At 35.7% G+C, this 22,675-nt stretch overlaps 1 protein-coding gene across 7 annotated transcripts in view; it reads left to right on the forward strand.

Moving 5' to 3' along the window:
* Positions 1 to 22,675, forward strand: part of SLC4A10 (solute carrier family 4 member 10) — a 297,084-nt gene that overhangs the window by 143,438 nt on the left and 130,971 nt on the right. For all 7 annotated transcript variants that reach the window (XM_040475187.1, XM_040475186.1, XM_040475188.1 and 4 more), the window contains exon 4: positions 16,047 to 16,185. In XM_040475187.1, coding sequence (XP_040331121.1) covers positions 16,047 to 16,185 — 139 coding nt within the window. The remainder of the gene's footprint in view (positions 1 to 16,046; positions 16,186 to 22,675) is intronic.

Raw genomic sequence — 22,675 nt, forward strand, 5'->3', positions numbered from 1 at the left:
ACAGAGCCCGATGTAGGGCTTGAACTCATGAGCTGTGAGATCATGACCTGAGCTGAAGTCAGACACTTAACCAACTGAGCCACCCAGGTGCCCTGGTATGCGTATTTTCAATTTGAGTAGATAATGCCAAATACTTTTCCAAAGTGGGGTGCATATTTATACTTCCACCGGAAAAGTATGAGGGTTTATGTCATTTTCCATTCTTGTCAACACTTGGCATTATCTTAACATTAGTCATTCTGGTAAGGTGTATAATACCATGTTGTTTTAATTCACATTTCTTGAATACTGATATGATTGAACAACTTTGCATATGCTCTTTGGCATTTGGATAGCCTCTTCTGTGAAGTGCCTATCCAACTTTAGTGCTTTAAAATTTTTAAACTTAATTAAAATTAAATTAATAAATTTTAAATTTAATTGAGAATTTTTTTACTGGATTTTTTTTCCCATTGATTTGTAGAGTTTCTTTATATATTAGCAATGTAAGTCCTGTGGTGCTTTTACATACCTCAAATACCTTCTCACATTTATGGCTTACCTTTTCATTGTTCTAATGGTGTCTTTTGATCTGTCTTGCAGATTCCAGAAACACTACTAAGACCATTATTCCTAATTGCAATTTATCTATGCTATTATTTATATCCATTATATATGTTAGTAACTATAAAAATAGCCCCTTATTTTGATCCACCATATTCTTGGCTACAGTTTGTATCATAATGCTCTATGTCCTCAGTTACCATCTTAAAAATAAATAAAATATCTATCAACATAAGACAAATATTTATGCCTAGAAACATCTTTCTGATTTTTATAGTACTGTAATTTCCATGATTTATGTCATGCAATTGTAAGGTACATAGACATTAAAAGAATAGTCCTTAAAACATTTGAACATTTGCCATATTGAAACATAACCTGAGCCCCTCTTTAAGGTGTTAAAAATATGTTGGTAGGATAATCATGAAAAGACTTTTGTGAGAATTCCCTAATACCTGTACAATCACTTATGCTTTAAAGAATGAAAAACGGGCTACAGGAAGTTATAGGTTATTTTGAACCCACATAAAATACTTTTGTCCTTGAGTAGATGATCTTACTTTAATAAATCATCATTTTCTATACTATTGCTGTTACCATTGTGTCTTAGAGAAGTCTTTTAAATACTTGGTACCCAACCTCAGACTTTCAAATTCTCTTTATTCATAACTGTCCTCTTGTTTTTTTTTTTTTTATGACTAGTGTTTTAAAGTGTGTGGTGAGTGATCCTGATGATTTATGAGGGGAAAGATGTACAGTTCATGTGCACAACAATTGAGTTTTGGGGCTGGATGCATGATACTATAGATCCCCAGATTACTGATGCAGAGTAAACTGAAAAAAGTCATTGAAAACAGTGATGAGACAAAAATGATTCAAAAACAAGAGGAACATAGTACCAATGTTGAGGCATGGCTACTCTGGGATGTGATTGCTGACAAGTGAGTGAGTAGTTAGAACAGGTGTCATGCAATACAAAATGGCTGTATCTGCTCACACTGGGTGGGTCTAACAGAAAGACTTAATTGATTTCTTAGTGTAACTCTAAAATTGCAATTTATGATGTTTTTTTAATGGCTATTCAAAGTACTGATTTTTTTTTTTTTTGGTCCAAAACAACCAGCCACTAAGATAACCGGCAGATTAGAAGTATTTCATTTGATATTGATAAGATTTGGTTTAGTAGATGTTAGAAACTATCACCCAGATAGTACACTTTTGAGAAAAAGGCAGTACCAGTTTCTTTTTTAAGATACACTGGATTGGAAATGTATATATTACACCGTTGATTTTCTTAAGTACATTTGATATTTATAGGAATTCATCAGTCTCATTTCAAAATAAATATTCATGTTCCATCCAGGAAATTGGCATCTTCCTTTGAAGAGGTAGTGAAGCACCAGACTTGGCTATTGACTCAATTATTGTTCATTTTGCTGTAAAATTTAGTTTGACAAACTTCCTAAAATATTTGGTAACAAAACCAAACCTCACATTATTAACATTGTAAAAAAGAAAGAATGCCTGAAGCAAATATGCTATATAAACATACTTTCTTTTTTCTCCTTCTTCTTGAATACATAAAATCCTGCATAAGATTTGGGTGCAGACTGGTGTGAACAATAACATTTAAAAACTGAGGTGCCCTAGTTTTTAAGACTTTATTTTTTAGAGCAGTCTTAGGTTTAGAACAAAATGGAGAGGAAGTTATAGAGATTTTCCATATATCCCCTACCCCTACACGTGTATAGCCTCCCTAACAACATCACCCACAAGAATGGTGTATATATATATATATATATATATATATATATATATATATATTTTTTTTTTTTTTTTTTTTTTTTTTTGAAAAAAGGGGGTGAAAAAAAAAAAAAAAAAGGGCCTACATAAACATATCATAATCGCCCTAAGTCCAATAGTTTACTTTAGGGCTCACTCTTGGTGTTGTAAATTCTGTGGGTTTGGACAAATGCATAATGACATATATGCATCATTATAATATCATGCAGAGTATTTTTAATGCCCTAAAATCCTCTGTGCTCAACCTATTCATTCCCCCTCCTATCCTCTGCGAACCATTAAATATTTTATTCTCTCCATAGTTTTTGCTTTTTCCAGAATGTCATGTAGTTGGAATTAGACACTAATGTAGCCTTTTCAGATGGGCTTCTTTCATTTATTTTATTATTAAATTTTTTTTAATGTTTATTTTTGAGAAAAAAGACAGACAGCATGAGCAGGGGAGGGTCAGAGAGCGAAGGAGACACAGAACCCTAAGCAGGCTCCAGGCTCTGAGCTGATGGCACAGAGCCTGATACGGGGCTTGAACTCACAGACCATGAGATCATAATCTGAGCTGAAGTTGGACACCCAGCTGGCTGAGCCACCTAGACACCCCTGGGCATCTTTCATTTAATCATAGAATTTGCATTTCCTTCATGTCTTTTCATATCTTGATAGATTATTTCTTTTTAGCACTGAATCATATTTCATTGTCTGGATGTACTACAGTTTATTTATCCATTCACCTACTGAAGAACATCTTGGTTTCTTCAAAGTCAGGGCACTTAATGAACAAAGCTGCTAAAAACATCTGTGTACAGGTTTTTGTGTGGACGTGTTTCCACTTCCTTTGAGTGAATTCTAAGGAGTGTGATTGCTGGATAGTATGGTAAAAATATGTTTCGTTTTCTAAGAAACCACCAAACTGTCTTCTAAGCGGCAGCACCATTCTGCATTCGCACCAGCAATGTGTGAGAGTTCTGATTGCTCCACATTGTTGCCAACATTTGGTGTTGGTCCCAAGCACCATTCAGTGTTTTGGCCATTTTAATAGATGCATAATGGTATCTTGTTTTAGTTTACATTTCCCTGATGACATATGACGTGGAGAGTCTTTGTATCTGCTTATTTGCTATCTGTTTATCTTATTTGGTGAGGCTTATGTTAAGGTCTTTGCCTATGTTTATTTGTTTATTCATTCATTCATTTATATTCTTTTTAAATTAAGTTTCATGCATAGGGGCACTTGTACCCCAATGTTTACAGCAGCACTTTCAACAATAGCCAAATTATGGAAAGAGCCTAAATGTCCATCAACTGATGAATGGATAAAGAAATTGTGGTTTATATACACAATGGAATATTACATGGCAATGAGAAAGAATGAAATATGGCCTTTTGTAGCAACGTGGATGGAACTGGAGAGTGTTATGCTAAGTGAAATAAGTCATACAGAGAAAGACAGATACCATATGTTTTCACTCTTATGTGGATCCTGAGAAACTTAACAGAAGACCATGGGGGAGGGGAAGGAAAAAAAAAGGTTAGAGAGGGAGGGAGCCAAAACATAAGAGATTCTTAAAAACTGAGAACAAACTGAGGGTTGATGGGGGGTGGGAGGGAGGGGAGGGTGGGTGATGGGTATTGAGGAGGGCACCTGTTGGGATGAGCACTGGGTGTTATATGGAATCCAATTTAACAATAAATTTCATATTAAAACAAAACAAAACAAAACAAAACAAAATAAATAAATTCCAGTAAAGTTAACATACAGTGTTAAATTAGTTTCAAGTGTATGATACAGTATTTTAACAATTCCGTACATCACCCAGTGCTCATCACAAGTACCCTCCTTAATCCCCATCCCCTATTTCACCCATCTCTCCACCTGCCTCCCCTCTGGGAGACATCACTTTGTTTTCCATAGTTAAGAGTCTGTTTCTTGGTCTCTCTCTCTCTCTCTCTCTCTCTCTCTCTCTCTCTCTCTCTCTCTTTGGCCTTTGCCCATTTGTTTTGTTTCTTCAATTCCACATATGACTGAAATCATATGGGATTTTTCTTTCTCTGACTTATTTGCTTGACACTATACTTTCAAGCTTTATCCATGTCATTGCAAATGGCAAGACTTCATTCCTTTGTATCGATGAATAATATTCCATTGCAGAGATATCACTTTTTCTTTATCTATTCATCTGTTGTTTGATACTTGAGTTTCTCCCGTAAATTGGCTATTGTAAACAATGCTGCTATGAACATAGGGGCTCATGTATCCCTTTGAATTAGTGTTTTTTGTGTGTTTTGAGTAAATACCTAGTAGTGTGATTGCTGGATCATAGGATTGTTCTATTTTTAACTCTCTGAGGACCCTCCAAAGGTGCAGAGTGTCTGCACCAGTTTGCATTCCCACCAACAGTGTAAGAGGGTTCTTTTTTTTCCACCACATCCTCACCAACACCTGTTGTTTCTCATGTGTTTTAGTTTAGCCATTCTGACAGGTGTGAAGTGATATCTCATTATAGTTTTAATTGACATTTTCCTGATGATGAGTGATGTTGAACATCTTTTCATGTGTCTGTTGGCCATCTGGATGTCTTCTTTGGAGAAATATCTGTTCATGTCTTCTGTCTTTGGCCCATTTTAAAAAGTGGGCTGTTTATTTTTTTATTGTTTAATTTTAAATGTTCTTTGTGTAGTTTGGATCACAGCCCTTTATCAGATGTGTCTTTTGCAAATATTTTCTCATAATCTGCAGCTTGTCTTGTTTTCCTCTTGACATTATCTTTCATAGAGCAGAAATTTTAAATTTAATTTAATTTTAAAATATTTTTTTTGGAAATTTTTAATTTAATTTTTATTTATTTATTTAATTCATTTTTTTCTTTTTTTTTTTAACAAGGACAGTTTTTTTTTTTTTACTTGAAGCATACTTCAGAATACTTGGTTCTAAAAGATATATATAAAACATTCCATCCAAGAAAAATAGAATACACATTTTCTTCAAGTACACACTGAAGAATCCCCTGGTTAAATCACATAAAAAGAGATGAAGGAAAGAGATGGTCGTCTCCCCAGTAAGCTACTCTGGAAGAAGGAAGTTGGCAAAATAGCATATTGTATTCCTGAATACTTATGACTTAAGCATCAAAACTTACTGAATTATTCACCATGATCAAGTGAGATTCATTCCTGGGCTGCAGGGCTGATTCAATATTTTCAAATCAATGTTATATATCACATTAATAAAAGAAAGGATAAGAACCATATAATCCTGTCAATCGATGAAGAAAAAGACAAAATACAGTATCCTTTCTTAATAACAACCCTCAAGAAATTCGGGATAGAAGGAACATACTTAAATATCATAAAAACCATTTATGAAAAGCCCACAGCTAATATCATCTTCAATGAGGAAAACCTGAGAGCTTTCCCTCTGAGATCAGGAACACGACAGGGATGTCCACTCTCACTGCTGTTGTTTAACACAGTGTTGGAAGTCCTAGCATCAGGAATCAGACAACAAAATGAAATCAAAGTCATCAAAATTGGCAAAGATGAAGTCAAACTTTCACTTTTCACAGAGGGCATGATACTCTACATGGAAAACCCAGCAGACTCCACAAAAAGTCTGCTAGAACTGATACATGAATTCAGCAAAGTCGCAGGGTACAAAATCAGTGTACAGAAATCGGTTGCATTTTTAACGTTTATTTATTTATTTTTTTTTGGGACAGAGAGAGACAGAGCATGAACGGGGGAGGGGCATAGAGAGAGGGAGACACACAGAATCAGAAACAGGCTCCAGGCTCTGAGCCATCAGCCCAGAGCCCGACGCGGGGCTCAAACTCACGAACCGCGAGATCGTGACCTGGCTGAAGTCGGACGCTTAACCGACTGCGCCACCCAGGCGCCCCGCATTTTTATACACCAATAATGAAGCAACAGAAAGAGAAATAAAGAAACTTATCCCATTTACAAATGCACGAAGAACCATAAAATACCTAGGAATAGACCTAACCAAAGATGTAAAAGATCTGTATGCTGAAAACTATAGAAAGCTTATGAAGGAAATTGAAGAAGATATAAAGAAATGGAAAAACATTCCATGCTCATGGATTGGAAGAATAAATATTGTTAAAATGTCAACACTACCCGAGCAGTCTACACATTCAGTGCAATCCCAATCAATATTGCACCAGCATTCTTCTCAAAGCTAGAACGAACAATTCTAAAATTTGTGTGGAACCATAAAAGACCCCAAAGAACCAAAGTAATGTTGAAGAAGAAAACCAAAGCGGGAGCCATCACAATCCCAGACTTTAGCCTCTCCTACAAAGCTGGAAATTTTTAATTTTAATGAATTCCAGCTTATCAATTCTTTATTTCACGGATAGTCTTTGGTGTTGTATCTTAAAAAGGCACCATCATACCAGACGTCATCTAGGTTTTCTCCTGTGTTGTCTTCTAGGAATTTTACAGATTTGTGTTTTACATTTAGGAATATGATCCATTTTTAGTTAATTTTTATGAAGGACATAAGGTCTATGTCTAGATTCATGTTTTTGCATGCGATATCCAGTTGTGCTAGCAACCATTTGTTGAAGAGGCTATCTTTGCTCCATTATATTGCCTTTGCTTATTTGTCAAAGATTAGTTGACTATATATATATGGGGGTTTATCTCTGGGATCTCTATTCTTTTCCATTGATCTATTTGTCTATTCTTTTGCCAATATCACACTGTCTGATTACTGTCGCTTCCTTGTAAGCATGGAAGTCAGGTAGCGTCAATCCTCTAACTATTCTTATTTTTCAGTGTTATGTTGGCTAATATCATTTGTCTCTTCATATAAACTTTAGAATCAGTTTGATGATGTCCATAAAATAGCTTTCTGGGATTTCAATTGGGATTGCTTTGAATGTATCGATCATGTTGGGAAGAACTGACATCTTGACAATATTGAATCCTCCTATTCATGAACATGAACGCACCGGTTTTCAACCTCCTTCATTATTTGCACTGATTATTTTTAAAATTTTTATTAATGTTTACTCATTTTTTGAGAGACAGAGAAAGAGACAGAGGGTGAGTGGGGGAGGGGAGAGAAAGAGAGACAGACAGACAGAAAGAGAGAGAGACAGAATCTGAAGCAGGCTTGAGGTTCTGAGCTGTCAGCACAGAGCCTGATGCAGGGCTCGAACTCATGAACCGTGAGATCATGACCTGGCCCAAGTTGGACCCTTAACCTTCTAAGCCACCAAGGTGCACCTAAAAAATTTTTTTAATGATTATATTTTTGAGAGAGAGAGCATGTGCATGTGAGCAAGTGGGGGAGGGACAGAGAGAGAGGGAGGCACAGAATCCAAAGCAGGCTCCAGACTTGAGCTGTCAGCACAGAGCCCAATGCAGGACTTGAACTGTGAGATCATGACATGAACCAAAGTTGGACGCTTAACTGACTGAGCCACCCAGGCGCCCCTACGCTGTATTTTAAGATTAATACCAGTGCCCTTTCAACTGGGTTATTGTAAGGCATAGAAGAGATAGTAAATGAAAATGGCTGGCCCATAGAAGATACTAATAAATTAAAAATCTGTTTTGTTTTTTTTCTCTCTCTTTATAGTCTCAACGTAGTCAACTGTGTCAGTAAAACATAGGGTTTAAAGGTTAATCACCCATTTATGAATATGAAAGAAGTATGATCATTTGTATGATTTTTGTAACTGTTACATTGAATGAATACTACATGTCAGATTTAATCATAAAGTACTTCTATCTTGCACCATCTCTTTATATTTACTCAGTGGGTCTGATTGTTATTCTGCTCTCCAGTGAAAACTCTGGTGGACTCCTCAGCTTTTCTAGTCACTTTTAGGTAACTCAAAGTCCTCTAATCAGTAATTAAAATATTTAGTCTCATGTAATAGTGAAAAATTTGAACTTGCTTTAACCCTAAGGCTTTTCCCCCTTGTCTTGCCCAGGCCTGCTGCAGTTGAGGAAAGAGGATGTAATTGCTTTTTTCTTTTCTCCTACCTTGAACTTCTTCTTTCAGATGTTCATTCATAGTCCTGACTTTGGTTTCTGATCCTTTCAGATTTGGATCATAGGAAATGAGAAAACCTAAGGGGGTTGGGCAGGAAAGTTCTTACTTAACTCGTACTATTGCAAGCTGATTTCACACACTCTAGGCTTAATAAGGATTTGAATTTACTCATTGTCCCCTGGAGGGTCTCTCACCTGCACTCTCTTCTGCCTTATTGCTTATTCCTCCTAATCCCCTAGGCATTCAGCTATGGTAACAGATCCTCTCTGCTAAAGTCTTGTCTCTGCTTCAAGGCAGCCTCTTGGACAGGATCAAAGATAAGTCCACATTCCACATTCTCTCTCTCTCTCCTTCTGTCTGTCTCTCTCATGTGTGGCCCATATATGATTCACAGAAAATATACATACTCCCATTGGCTTGATAATACTGGAAGAGTATGTTACTAAAGCAGCAATCTCAGCCATCAGCAGCTAGGCAGACTGTGTTTCTCAGGCAGAAATCATACCCCAGTTCATTGCAGGGGATATATCAAGCCCTTCTGATGCCCTTGGAGGTCTACTCACTTTGCTCGAGGAAGGGGTAGATACCCCTCTTCCCTGCCTTTGTAGGGGAGCAAGGAGACGTGGAACTCACATTACAGCTTTCTCTGAAAAAGTCCTCTCCAAAACGTGTCTACTGTTTTCAACTTATGACCTTTTATAGCCTTACTGTGGGTGAGGAGTTAGATAAGTAGGTTTTCAGGAACATGGTTTATAAATTCTGCATGTATTCTTATATCCTCTTTGGAGAGAAATATATATTCGCTCTTGGTGCTTCAGCTGAAATATTATTTTATTAATCTGTTACCCTATAACAGAATGAGCAAATTATCATTAATAGCAATAAATACATTATTTCAATTATGTAAATGAAGTAAATGTAGGAATCTAAATGAGCAGACTGTATGTAATATTAAAAAACATGAGTAAAATTTTAAAGTTCAAATGAAGGAAAATATTGATCTGCAGAGACTGGACATGAATTTGAAACAGAAACATCAAAGTGGTCATTATTTCATAATTTCATAAGATAGATTATCTGAATATTGATTTACCTAAAGTACACAAGGATAAAGAGGAAAAAACAAGGATAAAGTAATTCAGAAATGCATAATGGTAAACATTTCATATTGTGAATCTGCTCCCTTGAGCTAAATGTCATAGTGCAAGAGGCTTGCAGTCTTCATGACATTAAGGTCATGTATGTAAAATGCAAATTTTACAATTCACTTCTGTCATTTTACTTGTTATATTGTTATGAAAAATACATTTCTTGACATATCTGTTGACTATTCTCCAGAAAGTGCCTGAAAAATAGTGAACTTGGAAACAAAGCCTACAGAAAGGAGAATATTTTCATTCATTATTAGGAAAACTGTACTTTAGAACCTGGTATTAATATGTGAGTAATTAAAACAATATAAGTAACATAGGTAATAATAAAAAGATGAAACTTTGCTGGGGAACTTGCTTGTTTACAATTACTATTCTATTAGTGGTTTTCCTCTGGAAGTGTAACTATGTAAGTTTGATTTCCTTAACTAACAATTCGTTGAAAATATAATCTCTATTCCAAATGGAAACAACCTGTTTATTTCTGATAATATATGTACTCTGGAATTGCAGTGCTATTGAACATTCAACTAGCCAAATCCTGTAGCTGCTACTTAGTTCTCATCATTGATTCTATAGCATCTGACATTATTGACTTCTTATTCTTTTGAAATCCTTTTCAAACATGGCTTATGTTATATTATCTCTCCATCAGCTCTACTCTCTATGAGGGCAGAGATTTTTTTTCTGTTTATATCAGTGTAATTCACTCCTTAAATAGTACCTGACCTATGGAAGGTATCCATTAAATATATTTGCTTAATGTGTCAATTCTTTTACATATCTGTCTATTCCTTTTCTGATTCTTCTGTTAACTCCTTTTCCTTCCAAATTTTTAAGCTGATTACTCCCCTGATGTTGAGTCTCTTTCTGTCTCTACTCTTCTTTCATTTTTGAGTACTCATTCATTATAATCATATGACTTCTCTGGTTAAATGCCACCCATGTCTCTACCACTGACCCTGCCCTTTTTTCCACAATCAAACCTCCAACTGCCCTATGACCATCTTTGTATGTTTGTCCCAGAGTCCCTTCAAATTCAGCGTATCTGAAAGTTGTTTTTTTTTTTTTGAGCTCTCTGCTTGTAATACAGGTTCTCATTTTGACAACCCTCTTTTTCCATTTTTCTTTTTTTAGAAATAATTGACATACATCACTGTGTAAGTTTAATGTATATAACATGATGGTTTGATTTACATATATTGTAAAATGATTACCACCATAGGTTAATCAACACCCACCCTCCATCATCTCATGCAGATAACAATAAAAAGAGAAAAAATAATTCCCCTTGTGCTAAGAACACTTAGGATCTACTCTCATAACAACTTTCTTAAACATCATACAGGAGTGTTAACTATAGTCATCATGTTGTACATTACATGCCTGGTACTTATTCATCTTATAACTGGAAGTTTATACCTTTCAACCACCTTCTTCCAGTTCCCCTAGTCCCCACCCCCCTGCCCCTGGTAACCACAAATCTCTTTGTGTGTGTGTGTGTGTGTGTGTGTGTGTGTGTGTGTGTGTGTGTTTGTGTGTGTGTGTTTGTTTTTTGTTTTGATTCCACAAGTGAGAGCATACAGGATTTATCTTTCTCTCTCTGACTTATTTCACTTAGCATAATGCGTTCAAGGTCCATCCATGTTATAGCTCTTTTAATCAATGGCACTATTATTTTCTCATTCTTCCTGTTTTAAACTCTAAATCTATTTTGATAGACCTATATTATCATTATAACACACCACTAGCATCAATCATCATCAATAATACTCATATAATGCTTTATAGTTTGAAAAGCATTTTTGCATGCATAATTTTTTCTCTTAGGACTTGTTCCTACTTTTTTCCAAGAGACTAATTTTGACAATTTAAAATATTTAATTTATTATTGTGCAACAAATTTAAAATTGTGATCAAGATAAGTGTAACTACAAGTACAGAGTGCTATGAATTCGGAAAACAGATGACTAACTTAATTGTTTGCATACGAATGTGCTTATATGCGCGTTTCTGCGTGTATTTTGCAAAGCTGTTTAGGTAGGCTTGCTGAAGTATATCACATCGAAGTAGATGCTGAACGATACATAGGAGAGCTAGAGGAAACAGTGTGTGCAATGACCCCGTCATGGAAAGGAGCATGGTATTTTTAAGAATCTGAAAGAAAGCTAATGTACCCTGACTGGAATAACAAGGGAAAGAGTGGCAGAAGACAAAGCTAATGAGATAGGCAATTCCTCACCACAAACATTTATTTATTACTCAGAAGGTATGATGCTATCTTTTGTATTATATGTATATTTTCACTTCTGACTTCTGAAATCCTCTCAATTGTGATCATTGTAACCTAATCTTTTAAATAACTGATTAGTTGGTTTACTTTCACAAGTGAAATATTTAATATTATAGAATTCAGTAATTACTATGCGTTTGTTACAGATTTACTCGTTCTTTTGTGTTTTACAAAAATATTTGAAAATACCAAATGTTTTTTTGGAATAACATTGAATTTATGAGATAGTTTTCCACTATGAGGCTTCTCATTAGTATATATTCATTCATTTATTTAGGTCTACTTTTATATCATTTAATAAAGTTTTATAGTTTTCATTATGAATGTATTACATATTTTTTAATTCATTCCTAGATAGCCTTGTATTTTGCTTCTAAAGTAAATGGAATTTTTTTCTACTAGATTTTTAAATAATTTTTACTGCAATATAGGAATAGAGTGGTTTTTATATTTTGATTTTGTGTCCAGCAACCTAGTAAAGATCTCTAGGTAAATAATCAGATAATCTTTTAAAAATATAAACCAAAGAGGAAATGATGAAGGCAAAATCCCTAGGCATCCTTTTTTTTTTTTTATATATATAATCCTTAGAGAGTAAATTAAAGAATGGATAAATAAAGTTGGGAATATTAAGAGGTATAAAGATGGTAAGAAGGTTTATAAGGCCTAGTTTCAATTTAGCAAGACAGACTCCAAAGATGTTTTCTGAGAGTGACAGATCCTTGGAGAATTGTCTCCCCACAACCATATTCGTGGCCATGTTCCTTTATATCTTGTGAGCAGAGGCATTGACTGCCTTTGTGCCTTTCTTTTCAAGGATGTCAGTATAGTGAACAGACTTGGAAGATAGAGATAGTATCTCTCTTTACTGTCCAGTTTAGTAAACATTATGTCTTCCTATGAGACAGAGGTCAGGGAGGCTTACTGTCCCTTAGGAAAGAGTTGGGTCCCATAACATTGGCCCCCTCTTGTAACACAACCCATTGTTTATGCAGCATCTCTTGGCTCTTTGCACATTCTCCTATGGGAATTGTGGTTGGAGTACCAGTACAAATGATTTTAATCTGATGAATGCTATTGTTGTGAGTGATAAACTATGTTTTGTCTCTAGGAGTCTCCTGTCTTTTGCCAGCATCCATAAAATGTCAGGGTAAATGCTGACACCCTTCACAGTTCTTGACAGTTTTGGCAATGAGGAAGGGATGCTGACAGAGACATGGATGTTTGGAGGACGAAGGAGGAGAACATCAGAGCTGATTCATGGGATGACTAATGGATTGAGAGAAGTCCATTGGGATTGGTAGCAAACTTGCTGATCAAATTGTAAATCAGTGGAGCAATAAATATTCCTTTACTTTATTGACTGTTTAAAGGAGGAATTGGGGCAGTGTGAGAGGATAGTTGTAGGCTGAGAACCAGGGAATAAATTTTAAAACAGCTGCCTAAATGGTTGGTACCAACCCTCCTTTGGGCAAGGGGACTTCCTTGACAATCTTCTAGTCAGTCTCAGGTCTGTCCAATTGTGGCAATTGGCACAACAAATTTGCATTTCCTTTCAGACAATAGTTTCAGACTTATGTACTTACACTGAGCATGAGAGGGAAATTCATCAGCCCTGTGTACACAAATCAGGCAAATCATGAGAATGTTGGCTGGCTTTCTTGGGAAATGGGTAAAGTGGGTCATGCAATGCTGGTTACAGGAGAATGGCAATAGTTGAGCTGTTGTTTAGCTCAGATTCCTCTTACGGTCTGCCATGCCAACTTCAGATCATTTGGAGGTGGAAGTAAGAGTTCTTGGAACTTTCTGCAGTAGATCTTGTCTGCTACAAGAGAGCTTTGACCCTGTCATGAAGATTTCCCTAAAAGAGACAAATTCAAGGGGAAACCACAGATTAGGCACCAATTAATATTGGACTCCTACCGTACTGGATTGGGTTTATCATGCTGATATAAATGACCTGCTAAAGAATGAAACACTCACCAAAGAATTTTAGGTAAATTCTTGTAGTCAGCCTGCAGCCCTGGGAAAGTCCTGTAGCCCTTACATGGAAACCGGGCTAGAATTTAGGAGATGTTATCTTGATAAGAGGTCAGCAGATGTCTTTAATCTGAGGTTATCGTGTTGCTCTTCCACTCTGATCAGTTGATTCTAGATACGCCATTGTGGCCCTTGAAACTAAACTGTGTTATGTTTTCAGCTTTTTGAATCATTTGAAGTTAGATAACATGCTTTATTTTATCCCCAAATTCACTCAAAAATCCAGTGGACCTTCCACAGTCCCTATTACCCACCGGCATCTGTTATTGTTAAATGTTGGAAGGACATCTTCAAAAATCAAAATGAAAAGACTTCTGACTCTGCCTTCCTCCTTTCCTCCTAGTCCACGTACTACATATTAGCGAAGGCAGTTTGGTCACTGAATGTGGCTTCCCCCAGAAAGGGATAATTTACTCTCAGCCACTTTGTGGATAGTGATCAGGAAGAAAGGGATTAATAACCTTGCTTTGACTATCCAAGATTCCACCAAGACCATTTCTGGATGTGATATATCATCCCTTTTCCCTTATAGCAACCTTAGTCCATCCTGATTGGTACACTCTCTGAGTGGTAGTCCAGCTAACAGGAGGCCTCGGGAATTCAGTACTTAATTCTGGTTTAGGCACTTAGATATTCTTGTCGGTTTGACACGGTCCTAAATAATAAGTATAATCACCACTTGGTTGAGTATACTGCTTGCCAAGTCTCCCTGAAGTGGCCCAAATGAATTCAAGTGGAAGGCATAAATTTTTATAAATTTTGTGAAAATTCCCTTTTCATTTTTACTTCTTACCCTTTCCAACAAAAGGTCTGGGTGTGAGTAGGGTGGAAAGAAGGTGAAGGTATAGTTTCTGGAGATGAACACGTTTAATGGTACCGCATGGAAGTGAATTTAATGATCTTCCAGAACTTCTCCTGGAGTATTCCTCATAAAGAAAGATACTTTCATGTGTCTCTCCCAATCTGTGACAAGATCCATAAGTATAATTGACTGCTGTCCTGCCATTCTCTGCTAGGTGACTCTGCCCATTGTTTGTATTATCATTGCTTTTGAACTTAAGAAGTTTATCAGAAATGCAAGGATGTTCTCAGTGCCTTCATCTCCCACACAAAAACCCTAACAACACCTTTGGATGTCTTCCCTACCCCCTTTTCTGTAGCGGTCGCACAGTGGAATGAGTAAATGCCACTTCGTGGGTAGCATGGGCAAACAGATCAGATTGGACTAACTGTCCTCATGCAGTGCGTCTAGAAACAGGGTCTAGATCCAGTTATCTTAACCGAACTGGAAACTCTAAGGCCAACTAAGGCCGACTGGAAGCCTTGTAGAAAACACTGTCAATCTACGTCTGCCAAATGATGTAGGTCCCTTCTCCAGAGACCCTCAAATTGTGAACAACATGTTCTTTCCGGGAACACCATGTACACCTTTGAGACTGTGTGTCTTGTGTCCAAACCACACATTATTTTACTCCCGTACAAAAAACGTAGTGACTCGCATCGTAGTCATGGTTGAGAGATCTTTGAATGTTTAAGCAAACACCACCAGTAGATGATATCGCACTCAGATGATTTTGGATTTAGTTTCTGTTTAGATAGCATTCTGGAAATGGTAAAACCATAGCAGTGGAGACCAGATTAGTGGTTGTCAGGGTTCGGGAAGGGACAAAGGTGTGACTAAAAAAGAGCCTCACAGAGGAGTTCATGGTGAATTACATTCAGCATAGTTTTAGTATAAGTGAATTTTATCATAGCCTGTTCTAAATATTCCCATAAAGTATAGCATATATGATGAGAGAAAATGCATGTATGTGTGTGTGAGGGAAATATAGAAATAGTTTCTATGATTAATGCTGTAAACAATCCAAAAATAATCATAACATTTAATATTATTTTGAATATATATATTGAATATATATTGAATATATATTGAATATATATTGAATATATATATAACATTATTTTGAATATATATATATATATAATGTATCTACATTTTACATATTTTTACTCCCAAATTATACTAGACTTCAGGTAATGCTAAATTTAGTTTTAATTTACCAAATCTACCATGGATGAGTGTTGCAGGGGGAGGGCAGGGAGGTGTGTCTGGAGTGGTGTTGGAGTTGGGTGACCAGGAAATTTTAAGCTTGAAGTCGTGGTAATGCATACTCACATCTCTGGTTTTCTCTAGACACGCCATCACAACGAGTACAGTTTATTCTTGGAACTGAGGATGATGATGAGGAACACATTCCTCATGACCTTTTCACAGAACTGGATGAGATTTGCTGGCGTGAAGGTGAGGATGCTGAATGGCGAGAAACAGCCAGGTGAGGATTTTTGCTGAGCCGGAAGGTATAGGAAATAATTTTCATGCTATTGGAAAAGAGATTTGTAAAGCCACGGTTTTGCAAACATTCGTGAGTGCTGTCGATTTCTGAAATGGCTCATCTGGCCTGGGCATATCCTATAATGGGATATGGGTCAGAATGAGATCTGAAGACAGCAATTATAGTAAACAGTGATGCAGAGCCAGCAACAGCTGCAGCCTGAAAGATAAACAGCAGCATAATTTGTGTGTCATCAGGAAAACAATAAGAATCTAAAAGTAATTTATTTCTATCTTTTCAACTGCTGGCCTGTGCCCAAACTAGGCATATTATATGATAATTTGAGTGTGGGGCTTTTTTTTTTTTTTTTTTTTTTTTTTAAAGAAAGGGAAAGTATTCTAAGAGGCTGTAGGTATACTGGATTTATGTACTATTTGGTGAGGATAAAAATATTTTGTAATGTGTTTCTAGGATATGTGTACATTTCAACATAGGTGTTTTTTCAAAATAACTTTTTACAATTTTATTTGAAAAGTGTATTTATTTATTTGGAGAGAGAGAGAGAGAGCGCGAGCGAGCACATGAACAGGGGAGGGGCAGAGAGAGAGGAAGAGAAAGAATCCCAAGCAGGCTCCACGCTGTCAGTGCAGAGCCTGATGCTGGGCTCCAACTCACTAATCTTGAGATCATGTTCTGAGCGGAAACCAAGTGTTGGACGCTTAACCATCAAAGCCACCCAGGCACCCCTAAGTAAGGTGAATGTCTAGCAGTGGAACTTATGTACCAAGAACAGCAGGCATTTAAATTTTGATAGAGATTGTAAAATTGACTTTATAAAATGTTTTGGTAATTCATACTTTTATGAACGGTGTATGAGAGTGCTTATTTCCCTCAAACCCTTGCTGGAGTAAATCATTAAGCTTTTAGATTTTTTTTTTTGCTAATCTTATAGACGAAAAATAAATCTTATTTTAATTTACATTTTTAAAATTATTGGTGAAATGGAACATCTTTGCATATGTTTTAATTTTTTTCATATGAACAGTGAGCTAACTGTTCATATTTTATGTCAAACCATTGTATTATTTATTTGCCTTTTTTAATGTTTAGTGGTATGTTATTCTGTATGAATTACCTTTTTTAATGAAAAAAATCATGTAATCATTTTCTTTCTGAAGCTTTATTATATATTTTAAATATAGGACTAAATTTGAAGTAGTTTTTATATGACATGGTAAATTTTAAGATTAAAAACCATCCATCTTATTGTTTTCTTCCAACTACATCAAAAACTAAGTACTTTGGACTTTTTCAAATATATAATATGAATGCTCATCTTTGTTATTTGGTGACATAAAAACAATATATGATAATCTTATGCACCAATTAGCATTATAAATTTTACTCTCTCATGACTAAAGAGTTGTTGAAAAGGAATTTAAAATGCGGAGGTGCCTGGGTGGCTCAGTCATCTGACTGTGGCTCAGGTCATAATCTCACAGTTCGTGTGTTCAAGCCCCACATCGGGCTCTGTGCTGACAGCCCAGAGCCTGGAGCCTGCTTCAGATTCTGTGTCTCCCTCTCTCTCTGTCCCTCCCCTGCTCACACTCTAGTCTCTCTCTAAAAGGTAAATAAACGTTAAAATATATAAAATAAAATGCAAACCTCCCTGTTTAAGCTAGACACATTATAAGAAATGATAGCTATTCCTGGATGGCAGGAAGAGGGGCGATCTGTTGGGTATGATGACTAGGAAGCTGTTGTTAGTTTGAGTCTCTTTATTGCTGGGAAGTACTTTTTGGAAGCATTTCTTTTATATTCTTTTCTTTACTCTCATCCTACATGATAGAGCTGAGAAGTAAGATTGGAATGTGTGTTTTGTCAGGAGTAACTCGCTTATTCTTAAAATGATTGGTGATTTTTCACCTTCCAGATAAAATAGTGATCTGTTCCTTTTACTCTCGTGGATTAACCTGAACAACATGTTTATCCTAAACCACCAAAATGTATTGTTGTTCATGGATAAAGAACAAAAGAGTTGATCCAGTTAATTATTAGTATTCTCTAATGTTATTCAATAGGACCTGTGTTCTTAGCTATCCTTCTAGAACCTTACGTATGGTGCAGCTATTTGAGGTTCAAGGAGACATCTGATGAGCAATCAAAATAGCAACAGACATTGAAGAGGAGGGTAGATGAATTTTGGCGGAGACACAATACATCAGGGAAGTACAGAGTGTATTTATTGAGGGCTTAGAAATGTAGTGGGTTTTAAAGTAACAGAAGTAATTTTGTTCTGGTTGCCCTAGTTCATCTAAAAGGACTAATTTTAGTTAATTTAGGATTCCATCTAATTTTGAAAATGCAATTTAATTCTAATAAGTCATTAGCATAAATATTTGAAGCCCTTCTTTCTTTTGATTAGTATTCTGGGGGGATTAATAATTTTCTACCCTAATAGTAGAAATAAAAAGGACATTTTATCAGCACATTGCACCTGTCACATATCACATCTTGAATAATTCATGCCCACTGCTGTTGCCAAGTAAAACTTAAGCAAAGTTTTAGATTTTGAAGCTAAATTTTTGAATCATAATTATTTAATAAATGTTTGTGAAAAACAGCTGTTCACTTTTAAAAACCCTAAAAGAAGCCATATGACAAGGGCTAATGAAATCAGCACAATTCCAATGTCCTGCTTATAGATAACATATAATGTTATTAATAGAAAAGCCCGCAAAGATACCACAGATGTGCAATTATGAAGACAACATGCTTGACTCACTGTAGTTGCCCTTTAAAAATGCTTCCCACAAATGTGCTCAGAAGAGGCAAAGCAGGGGGTAGCAGTTGGCCTCTGATACAGACATGGCAGTGTCAAAACGGATCATTTCATCAAAACAATTTTACTGATGCTCTGAAAGCATTTGATATTCAAAATTAGTAAAGGTTTAAGTCATCAAGATTTTTCCATGAGTTATGAGATGTGAAGATAATATGGATTAAGAATAGCTAATATTGGGGCGTCTGGGTGGCTCAGTCGGTTAAGCGTCCGACTTCGGCTCAGGTTACGATCTCGCGGTCCCTGAGTTCAAGTCCCGCGTCGGGCTCTGTGCTGACTGCTCAGAGCCTGGAGCCTGTTTCAGATTCTGTGTCTCCCTCTCTCTCTGACCCTCCCCCGTTCATGCTCTGTCCCTGTCTCAAAAATAAATAAACGTTAAAAAAAAAAAAAAAAAAGAATAGCTAATATTTCTAGGTTTGGATATCTTTCACTTCCCCTTTCCCCTTAAAATAGGCACTTTATGGTTGTTGTTATGTTAATATCTAGCCTCCACCCTAACCTTGTCCCTCTTCCACCATCTGTAGCCTTAGCCCTACCCAAAAGAGGATGTTTTCTCTTAAGAGTTCGTAACTTCTCCCCAGGCTACAATTTTGGTTGGTATTTTATTTTCTATTTGCATAGAATCAGAGAATAAAATTCTTAGGAAAGTTAAAAGGAATTAGCTGGAATAGAATAAATGGGAGTTAATTTCTAAGGAGAACATCTATTTCTAATTTGCAGAAGAATTTTGTTTTGTAGATTTTTAATATGAGTGTTACAGAAGAGATTATCATCAACTTAATCTTCAAAGAATTCATGAAACACCTATTTTATATTGTTGTTTAGTAGAAAGAGATTCCAATGTGTTAATCATGGATGAGAACAGATCCAGACACACCGTAGGAAAATCACATAATCTCAAAGGGTTTAAGTCCACCCCCTCCACAGAAAATGTCATGCAATTGGCCTACAATTTTGATTTTTTTTCATTGTTCATTACGTCTCAATAATGCCTGTGAGACTCTTGTTTGCTGTAGTTTGCTATTCAAACAAATGTCAGCTGAGTTTATTTGAAAACTGGAATAAATTGCAGCACTTTAGGTCATTAACTGCAATCAGGCATTTTGCAACTGACTACAAATCTGCAAATCTTTAAACAGGATTTGGTGTGTTCCCAGACCTCTTAATTCCTATCTTTGAAATATGAAATGGAATAAAGAAACAGAAAAGAGAAATACACTTAGGGGTGTGCGTGTGTGTGTGTGTGTGTGTGTGTGTGTGTGTGTGTGTGTAGAGAATATATGTATATAATATAAAATATAATTTTTAACATAGTCTTTTAAAAAACATTATTTAAATAGTTCTTAAAACTTTTGACATCATTCTGGAGTTGGCCTAAAGCACTGAATCTTGAAATGTTTAGAAACTCGACACTTGTCACTTGTGAGTTTCTTTTATGGGAAGTATCTTATGCTTCTTCCTATTTTATATTCATAAAATCTATGGCCATATTAAATTGTCCATCCATTTATTTTTTTTTCTTAGCTACCAAACTGGAATTCCCAGAGACTCCATTCTTCTTTTCTAAAAGACCAAGCCTCCAGTTTGAAGGAAATTATTCTAAAAGAAGGAATATAGCATTTAGATAGATTTGTTTTTAAAATTTCTTTTCAGATAGACACATAGATCAATGGAACACATAAATCTAAATGTAAAACATAAAGCTATACAAATTTGAGAGAAAAAATATAGAATAGAGGACTGAGAAAGACCAAACCATGTATAGCTACCTGGATTCTGACAAAGGGCAAAAGCTATTAAATGGAAAAAGGATGGTCTTTTCAACAGCGTACTTGAATAATTAGACAGCTATAGGTTAAAAATTAATAATATTTCAATCTAAACCTCAGAGTGTATACAAACTTAATTCAAAATAAATCATAAATCTAAATGTGAAACATAAAGCTATACAAATGTGAGAAAAAAACCAGGAGAAAAACCTGAGGACTTAGGGCGTCTATGATGAATTTCTAGACATGATATTGAAAGCACAATCTATAAAAGAAAATATTCATAAATTGGACTTCACCCAAATTAATACATTTTGTCCTATGAAAGATGCTGTTAAGGGGATGAAGACAAGCTGCACATAAGGAGAAAATATTTGCAAACCATATATTTGACAAAAATATTATATGTAGAATATGTAAAGAACTCCCAAATTTCAATAGTATGAACACAAATCAATTAGAAAAATGGGCAAAAAATATAGTCTGGAAGTGATGCACATAATTTCTGCTTACAATTCATTATCCAGAGGTAGTCAGTAGTCCTATCATCTCACCCAGTAAAAGGGGAGCCAGGTGGTGATATCCTATTCTTTACTAGGTAGAGAGGGAGAATTAGTTGATGAACAGTACTAATAACTATCAAATGATTTATGAAATATTATGTCCCCATCAAGGCCTGAAAATCATTAAAACCAATAATATGAAAAATTCCCAGCAGTGTTGACAAAAAAATTCTATAAAATTCCAGCATTGAAGAAATACAGTCAGTGACTTGTGGCTTAAATGTAAATTTTTGCAACCTTCAAATATCTTATAAACTTATGGTAGGTATTAGGTATTCCCTGTCTATAAACTTTTGGTAGGCACAACTATTCTTCCCTATTGGTTTCATTTTCATTTCCTGACAATGTTTTACTCCCTGAACAGTGAGGACAGATCAATAGCTTTCTTTATCTTTCTTAGAACTCTGCACATTAATCATTCTGACTAGCCCTTGTGGTTGGTTATTTTCTGGCTGATCCACTGATTCCCTAACTAGTTACTGCAACATATTTCTCCTCCCCTGGAGCTGGATCATTTGACTACATAAAACAATAATACAATATTTTATAGAGAATTTGAGTGATATTGCACAGAAAGAGGAAGTTAGGGCAAAAATGACTAAGGAGAGAAGAAATAAGAAAAATGGTGAAGAGAAGGGGAGGAAAGGCAATTTAGGCTTTATTTAGGACATATTACAAATGGTGGAATTAAGTTGGTCATCTATTAGGATTAGACAACAAGTCCCTAAAAGAATGAGAGAAATTTAGTGCTTGTGCCATAGCGGTAGAATCTCTGGTTTCTCTTTATTTCTTCCATTTTTTTTCTCTTCATTCCTTCCACTTATCTTACTTGAAGAAACTTAAATATTACAATTCATTTCACTCCAAAAAGGCAGTGGTCTCCCATTTGTCGCCTTGATATCCAGGTTCCTCTGTTCTCCATCCCTGGAAGGAAGGCCCAGGGATTAGAGACTGAGCTCAGTGCTTACAGGTTCCTGTAGTCCCCAGGAAATGACTGTACTACATTTCATCCAAGCATGCCTAATATTTATTTTTCTTACAGAAGAGGGCCCAAGTTATACTAGTCTCCCTAAAAATCGAATGGAAAAATTATCAGGAGATCAAATATTCTATTTTAAGACCTCCTACTACAGAAAAATGAGTATTCTTTCATTTTCTTTTGCATCTGTTTCAATTGCCGTTATCCTTCTATGAAGTATACTCTATTAATTTTACAGCAGATTCACAGTGACCACTGAATAAACACAGTAAATATTTTTTCAGAACTTGACAAACTAACAAAAATAACATTTGAGTTTTTCTTGGCTTTCTATACA

Source organism: Herpailurus yagouaroundi, unplaced genomic scaffold (assembly GCF_014898765.1).
Source record: "Herpailurus yagouaroundi ecotype Mexico unplaced genomic scaffold, PumYag 140, whole genome shotgun sequence".
NCBI lineage: Eukaryota > Metazoa > Chordata > Mammalia > Carnivora > Felidae > Herpailurus > Herpailurus yagouaroundi.